This window comes from Aplidium turbinatum, chromosome 5, assembly GCF_918807975.1.
Source record: "Aplidium turbinatum chromosome 5, kaAplTurb1.1, whole genome shotgun sequence".
In the NCBI taxonomy this organism is placed as follows: domain Eukaryota; kingdom Metazoa; phylum Chordata; class Ascidiacea; order Aplousobranchia; family Polyclinidae; genus Aplidium; species Aplidium turbinatum.
In genome coordinates this window covers 10,134,214-10,143,079 of record NC_137476.1, presented here as the reverse complement: position 1 = coordinate 10,143,079, position 8,866 = coordinate 10,134,214, and the positions used below count along the sequence as shown (strand labels likewise).

The following is an 8,866-nucleotide window of genomic DNA, read 5'->3' as shown; positions in this document are numbered from 1 at the left end:
CTGATACTTTAAAACAAGTTGATGAATTAGTTAAGAATCAGTCGCCTCCTCGTTCCTGGAACAACTGGAGCGCCAATTCTTAAAGCAATGAGAACACGACTGAACCCAACATCACAAAAAAAAACTAATATACACAGTTACACACACATATTGAAATTACGTAACGGACTATCAAAACAAGGACTATATTTACAGATTTCATACAGAAATAAAGTGTTCGCAGCAACGATATTAAGTAGCCTATATATTGCAGAACAAATACATAATATGGCAGCTCATTATCAAGATAAAATAGTTAAAAAGCTTTGTTTTTTAAATTAATTTCCTGCGCATGTAAGAGCATAAGAAGCATGATGATATAGCAGCGTGTTTTTGGTATTTCTAATAAAGAGTTGAATCATCTTTTATAGCGTCAATGAGGGATGGAGTGTTTTTGGTATCGCTAATGAGAGGTGGAGATTCTTTGGTAGTGCCGATGAAGGATGTAGTGTCTGAGTTGTTTCAAGCATCTTTTCCAAACCAACCTAAATAATAATCTTACGAAAAGTCAAGCGATCCTCTGAACGAACATGTTAGATTTTCAACAGGTCCTTGAAAGGCCTGCCTTTCGTTTTACTGCATTACTCCCGTTGATTTGTGTATTCGCCACCTAGCGTCGTTTCCCCTTCATTGTTATCGCTGATTTGCAAATGGCAACACTCACCACGAGATTGTCTATAGAACTTTCGAGACGTTTTCGTTTTTGCTGCTAGTTTGCCAGCTAGCCGAACTTGTTAGTTACTGTAGTTTGTGACTGAAAGTTGATTGATTGATGTTTATGCTTTGTTAGCTGCTTCTCTGTTATGTATTTCTACAGAACTTAAGTTTGATAACTGCTATGGTAATACTTATTTGCGTGTAGGCTGAATTCCATATTTGCAGCTTGCTATCTCTCAAAGTTCAACTTACTGGTGAGCGTACTTGTGATGTAATAATGTTTTGTATAACTGAATGTTGACTGTCTACCGTAAACAAACGTAACGTATCTCTGATGTGCGTAAATTGTTGTTAGGCTAATACTTCAAACTTAAATATTGCAGAGTCAATCACTATAGAATCCTTCGCGTACAAGTGCATCATTTGGCATTACTGATCCGGTCATACTACCGGTACGTTCATTATTCTGAATTGTATGATTGATTGATTTGTGTCGTGAATTGTGGATTTATGTTTACTACTGAATTATTGACCAATAATTTGTCAGCCTAATGGAAATTAGTTCTCGTAAACCGATCTTAACTAGGCCAAGTGAATTGCCACGTTTCTTTGTTTTTTAATGATTATTGACCTAGCGTTATGGTTGTACGGTACGGTAGCCTACGTAATAATTGTGTAAGGTAACATCGCGAATTTATTTATTCAGTGCGTCATTGGCCAACCTGTGGAACTTGTGTACCGTACAGTGGATTGAGAACTGTTTGTCAACAAATTTGGTACGTTTATCAGTTCGACTGTTATGCTTGCTGAATTGTGACTAGTGTCTTATGTTGTGTTATTTCTTGACAGAAAAACCGTATAAACTTCATTGCTGCGAAGCAGTCATTGGAAACCGAGTGATTTCTTCAAGTTGGCGTGCTTTAACAGTTGCTCATTCCTGCCGGGTGGATTAGGAAAATCGTGACGTCACCGGCGCAATTAACTACCGCACCTGTTGTGTTCGCGTCGCACACAACATCGTTTTTCAAATTTGGCATCAAAGCTTGACCATCTTTGAACTGAAGCTGATTTCGTCAATTGTACCGAACTGCTGATCTTCACCAACCTGACGATCAAATTTGCGTTTACTTACCAAGTTCCCATCAGCGTTACGTGACATCTCTCATTTGCTGAAGTTAGCTTATGCTGTTACGAAGCGGATTTGCATACACAGTTATGAATTCCAAAGCCGAAGCTATTCAACAAGCAGCTGATACTTTGAGAGACAGCTACAAGCGTGGTGAACAGCTGATGAGCAAACGTGAAAACCTCACAGAAGTACAGACTATCCTGTTAGAAATTGACAAAAATTATGCCTCTTTAATGGCGCTTTGTGTCGATGTCCCTGACAATGAACAAATTCCAGGAGGTCTTTCAACCAAACGGGATTACATTCAAGGTAAAGAAGAATTTGCTGATAGAGCCAAACAGTGGTTCACGGAATGCGAGAGGACAGACACTAAAACTCCTCCACTACGTTCACATCACTCGTCCTTGCGTACCCATTCTCACCGCTCCAAATCCGGAAGCATTCGGTCATCGAGTACAACGTACAGTTTGCGTCAACGTGAAGCACATGCCAAATTGGAACTAGCTCGTTTGACAAAAGAACAGAATGATGCCAGGCGACGAGAGGAAGAAGAACTAGTTCGCATGGAACAGGAGAAAGCTCAGATGGAACAGGATAAAGCTTGCTTGTTCGCTCGCATGGAACAGGAGAAAGCTCAGTTGGAACAGGATAAAGCTCGGTTGGAGCAGGATAAAGCTCGCTTTGAACGTGAGAGAGCCGAAGCTGAAGACCTGCGTCAAATTAAAGCTGCCGAAACTGAAGCCGCACTCTGGCAAGATGATTCTTCTTCGGTTATCAATATTGGATCAATGACACCCGTACGATTGCCACAGCAAACCTTCACTCACAAAGACACACACCTGGAACCTCTGCGTCACGGTGATGAGCGGCACAAACAAGAACCAACTGCAACATCTGCAAGAATGCCAGACCAAAAGGTAAATTACCCTTGTTATTATACTAGCCGACAACCTGATCTTTCAGAACGACTTCTACCTAAACCAGATGTTAAGAAATTCTTTGGTGACCCACTCGATTTCTAGGCTTTCTGGCACCGTTTTAAGTCCCATATTTCTGATTGGTTGACACCCGACAGGAAGATGTCTTACCTCATGCAGCACTGCTGTGATGCAGTCTGTGAACAAATAAGGCACCTTGCCGATAGCAGCGAAGGTCACAACTGCTATGATGAAGCGTGGGAAGAATTAAAACGGAGGTATGGCCAACCACACGTTATTGCGCATGCTTGCGAGGAACGCTTGAGAGCTGTTACCAGAATTTCTCACCACGAACCCGAACAATTGGAGAAGTTGTCCGTCCTGTTGAAAAGATGTTGTTCATCATTGAGCTCAAACACAGAAGCTTCGAACTTGGATACCGTGCAGTTTATCACCTGCCTTGCAAATAAGCTGCCAGCGTCTCTGAAAGAAAAGTGGGTAATTGAAGCTCTGAAAATCAATGACGACACTGGAAAAGTGGCTGGATTCCAACATTTTGCTGACTTCATAACGAACGAATCTAGGATTGCCAATTCAATCTATGGCGTGAAACTTTTTTCATCAAATGTCGACAAACTTAACAAGCCTGACACCAAAGGGAAACAAAAGGCTTCACTGTTTAACGTAGTGACAAAACCTACTGAACGATCCGGACAGCTCCGAATTGGCAACAAGCGACTCATACAATGTATCCTGTGCGATAGTACACATTATTTGCAACACTGCAAAGAGTTCAAAGCCAAATCCGTCACTGAACGTGAGCAATTTGTAAGGAACAACAAATTGTGCTTAAACTGTCTTGGACCAGATCATATACGTGCCGACTGCAGAAGCCGAGGTAAATGCACTGAATGCGGAAGCTCATCACATCATTCTCTGTTACATCGGTACTTGGTCACAACTGGAGAACAAATCCAGAGACGACACCCCAACCCCATTGCTAATAGAAGAAATGATAGCCAGCCAGATGATCCCGGAAGAAGACCATTAGAAAGGAACACAAATGAAGTTGTAGAAACCTTCCATTCCAGAACCAGCAACTCGGCAACTTACTTGGACATCGTTCCCGTACGTGTGACAGGAGAAGGAAAGGTAATACATACTTATGCTCTCCTAGATTCTGGTTCAAACCGCACCTTTTGTGAACAAAAACTTGTAGAGATGCTTGAACTGAAACCTGAGCCATCTGGTGACTTCCAGGTGCAAACACTGTCTTCGAGTGGACCATATTCCTTCAGTTCTTCAACTGTAGCGTTGAAAGTTCTACCAGTAGTTGGCGGCGAAGTGCAAGAACTGACAGATGTGATCGTCGTTGACAAGATACCTACCAAGCCAACTCCAGCGCCTTCTCCGGAGTATCTGCAAACGCACAAGCACCTCCAAAGCATTGACTTGAAGCAACTCGACCATGGTACAGTTACACTGTTGATCGGAAATGATCATGCTGTCGCCCACCGATGCATTGAAAGCCGCTTTGCACCTAACCCGAAGCAAGGACCTGATGCAGTCAGGACACCCTTAGGCTGGTTGCTTAGAGGTACTCGACCAAAAGAGACAGGTGTAGGCAATTTCGGTGCTAAATCCGACATTTCGAATTTTCTTGTCCGTGGCATGAAGTGGCCCACCGATGTAGAAGACTTGTCCGATTTAATAATCACTGATGAAGGAGAAACGTTTTCTTCAACAGCTGACCAAGCTTCAAGGGGCATGACGGCCAAAGCCTTGATGAATTCTGGGATGTGGCTCAATGGTCCAGATTTTCTGAGGAAACCTCCAGAAGAATGGCTCAATCAAACTGCTCAGAAACCACAATCTGAAGATATCATTGCTGCTTACAAACCAAAGAGGAAAATCGAAACCTTTACCATTTCTACAACTGAAAGCCAAGGAACAAACAAGTTAGTCTCCTACTTCTCATCTCTGCGCCGACTGAAACTATCAGTAGCTTGGTTCCTGAGATTCAAATCGTACTTACTGATGCGCATGAAGAAAGAAACCCAGATTACACTGAAAGGACCAATCAGTGTGCCAGAACTTGATGAGGCAGAAATTGAGTTAATCAAATACGAGCAGCGTCAGAGTTTTCCTGCCTGGATCAAATCTCTATCCAAAGGAGAACACCCAAACATGCCCAAATCCAAGAGGATCCCACTCGAAAAACTCAGCCCTGTCCTAATGAAAGATGTTCTACGTGTTGGCGGACGAATCGACAGAGCCGACTTACCGTTCGAAACGCGACATCCTGCTATCATAGCTCCAGAGCGCCACTTAACGGACTTGATAATTGAACATTGTCATACTAACGAATCGAAGCACATGGGTGAAAGCCATACACTGAACAATATTAACCGAAAATACTGGATAGTTAATGCCAAAGTTGCGGTTAAAAGGGTACTTGCAAGATGCCTGCCTTGCCGACGAAGGACCGCAAAACCTAGACAACAGCTCATGGCAGAACTGCCAGAAGCAAGGTTACAAATGTCACAGCCACCATTCTCACAGACTGGCGTTGACTTTTTTGGGCCGCTAAATGTCCGAAACAGACGAAGTGACATTAAGAGATACGGCTGCCTTTTCACATGTCTCACAACTAGAGCCATTCACTTGGAGGTGGCACCAGACCTGACAACTGGCGCATTCATAAATGCCTTGCGGCGCTTCATAGCTCGCAGAGGCCCCATCAAGAAAATCTTCTCTAACAATGGAACCAACTTTGTGGGTTGTGAAAGAATCTTGAAGCAAGCCATCGATGAGTGGAATCAGAACCAGATCCACCAGAGCCTTCGACAACAAGGTGTAGAATGGTCATTCAACCCCCCAACAGCCAGCCATATGGGTGGAGCCTGGGAGAGAATGATTCGCACAGTACGTCAAATTCTTATGAACATCTTACCAAAACAACCACTCGATGATGACACATTGCACACGTTACTTCTTGAAGTGGAAGACATCGTCAATTCAAGACCACTCACCGATGTGAAGCTGGAAGTTGATGGCGACTTACCTCTTACACCTAACCACTTGTTGAAGTTGAATTCTTCAGCGAATTTACCGCCAATGTTAAGCTGCGACAGAGATGGCTACCGACCACGTGATCGATACCGCCATGTGCAGTTTCTGGCAGACACCTTTTGGAAGCAGTGGGTTAAGGAATACCCACGATCTGTGATGTCAAGAGCAAAATGGCTTCACAGAAAGGAGAATATCCGAAGAGGAGACATCGTCCTTTTGATTGATGACTCTGCTCCCAGACAACGATGGCCACTAGGCAGAGTAATTGAAACATTTCCTGATCGTCACGGCGTTGTTCGTTCCGTAGAAGTGAAGACTGCAACCGGATCTCTGAAGAGACCAATATCCAAGCTTTGTGTAATTGTCCAAAGGGAAGAAGATGATCCAGATGAAGATGAGACACCAATAGACACCGTTGAGATTTTGCTGGAAGATCAGAGCGATGAGGAAGAGACTAAAGACTGAACTGTTACATGACAATAGACTGTTGAAAAACTTTTATTCATGAAAAGAATGACCCAGTTTGGCCCTTCTTTGGCCCGGGAGTGTTAGATTTTCAACAGGTCCTTGAAAGGCCTGCCTTTCGTTTTACTGCATTACTCCCGTTGATTTGTGTATTCGCCACCTAGCGTCGTTTCCCCTTCATTGTTATCGCTGATTTGCAAATGGCAACACTCACCACGAGATTGTCTATAGAACTTTCGAGACGTTTTCGTTTTTGCTGCTAGTTTGCCAGCTAGCCGAACTTGTTAGTTACTGTAGTTTGTGACTGAAAGTTGATTGATTGATGTTTATGCTTTGTTAGCTGCTTCTCTGTTATGTATTTCTACAGAACTTAAGTTTGATAACTGCTATGGTAATACTTATTTGCGTGTAGGCTGAATTCCATATTTGCAGCTTGCTATCTCTCAAAGTTCAACTTACTGGTGAGCGTACTTGTGATGTAATAATGTTTTGTATAACTGAATGTTGACTGTCTACCGTAAACAAACGTAACGTATCTCTGATGTGCGTAAATTGTTGTTAGGCTAATACTTCAAACTTAAATATTGCAGAGTCAATCACTATAGAATCCTTCGCGTACAAGTGTATCATTTGGCATTACTGATCCGGTCATACTACCGGTACGTTCATTATTCTGAATTGTATGATTGATTGATTTGTGTCGTGAATTGTGGATTTATGTTTACTACTGAATTATTGACCAATAATTTGTCAGCCTAATGGAAATTAGTTCTCGTAAACCGATCTTAACTAGGCCAAGTGAATTGCCACGTTTCTTTGTTTTTTAATGATTATTGACCTAGCGTTATGGTTGTACGGTACGGTAGCCTACGTAATAATTGTGTAAGGTAACATCGCGAATTTATTTATTCAGTGCGTCATTGGCCAACCTGTGGAACTTGTGTACCGTACAGTGGATTGAGAACTGTTTGTCAACAAATTTGGTACGTTTATCAGTTCGACTGTTATGCTTGCTGAATTGTGACTAGTGTCTTATGTTGTGTTATTTCTTGACAGAAAAACCGTATAAACTTCATTGCTGCGAAGCAGTCATTGGAAACCGAGTGATTTCTTCAAGTTGGCGTGCTTTAACAGTTGCTCATTCCTGCCGGGTGGATTAGGAAAATCGTGACGTCACCGGCGCAATTAACTACCGCACCTGTTGTGTTCGCGTCGCACACAACAGAACATAATAGCTTATAATAATCAGGGAGTAGTTAGATGCAAGCTGGTAGTATCATAGTGATATATTCTTATCTGGCAATAGCTCAGATCGCCCCGATAGCTCAGATCCGCCCCGATAGCTCAGTGGTTACGCGCCGGGCTCAAGATCACCCGGCGCTGGTTCGACTCTCGGGGTGTGCGCTTGAGCAACGCATTTCAGGACTGCTCTCCATTCAGCGGCACCTAGTGAATGGAATAATTTCTCGGCAACAAGACTTCAACAATCGGAAAAACTTCACTCTGCCAATCTCGGTAACCGGCCCTGCGTCAAGTGCCTCTACAAGTATGCGAACAAGTACCAGGAATAACCTATCAAGGCTTTTTCAGTCCGAGGATAAAGATTCAAAACCAAACCAACCAAATATTAAATTATACAAAATGGTATAGTAGCTTATTCATGGAAGAGTAAAGATAGTAGGCGAATATATTTGAATTTATTTCATCATTTGATTGTGGCTACAGTTTGTAGTTATAATACGGTACCGTATGTAATTGTCCAATGATATTGATGTGCAATATTTTTGTTTTGTGTAGATGTTATCCAAGGTAACGCACAATACGGCAATAATCGTTGTTTTTTTTTGTTTTTTTTTGTCCGTTCTCCTTGTATCTGTATTATGTAATTGACCATAAACTTATGAAATATTAATACTTTTGTAAAAAACATAACAAATACCACTTTAATGAAACGATCAAGTGATAACAGCTAGTACAAAACACATTATCATGCAGTAACACCAGCTAACACAGCATTGTGCAATACGATGTAGATAGCATAGTTAGCCCCTCAGTTGGACGCCAATGAACAGGCAGATTTCGAGTTTCGCACCCCGTAGTTTCAAGATATCCCTGATGAAAGTGTAATTAGAATTTAGATTTATTGTTCTAGAGTGGTTACTGATCAGATGATCGCTTATAGTCTTTCGATAATATAACCTCAAAAGGTAAAGGTGAGTCTCATGCTTAATTCAAGCATGGGAGAATGAAAAGATAATCCACAAACAATATTTTTTAACAATATCGGAAATTTTACTTTGCCAATTTTGGTAACCTGCCCTGCGTCAGTAGTTCAAAGTCTCTAGAAGTATGCGAAGCTGCCAAGAATAACTTATCAAACGCTTCGTCAATCCGAGTATAAAGTTTCAAAAACCAACTTGTAATTTCCCAATTTGGACCAGACTTTATTGACTGGCAACACTACTCCTGTTTTAAAGATTCGCAAGCGTGCTAAAAAAAAAGCAGATGAATTTTGCAGTGAATTCCAGCAAAGAAAAAAAAAATTTCACTTCACCCTAGTGGGAGCTTGGATTATCCCTCCATCCCA

The 8,866-nt window shown here is 41.9% G+C and overlaps 1 protein-coding gene across 1 annotated transcript; it reads left to right on the top strand.

Annotated features, from left to right (window-relative positions):
* The first annotated feature begins 2,904 nt into the window (after positions 1-2,904).
* Positions 2,905-6,279, top strand: LOC145770924 (uncharacterized). The gene has a single exon (XM_082582667.1). The coding sequence runs from the start codon at positions 2,905-2,907 to the stop codon at positions 6,277-6,279; it is 3,375 nt and encodes a 1,124-aa protein (XP_082438793.1).
* Positions 6,280-8,866: the final 2,587 nt, after the last annotated feature.

Bases quoted from the DNA above. Each gene is read 5' to 3' on its own strand.
- LOC145770924 (XM_082582667.1), top strand. From the start codon at position 2,905: ATGTCTTACCTCATGCAGCACTGCTGTGATGCAGTCTGTGAACAAATA.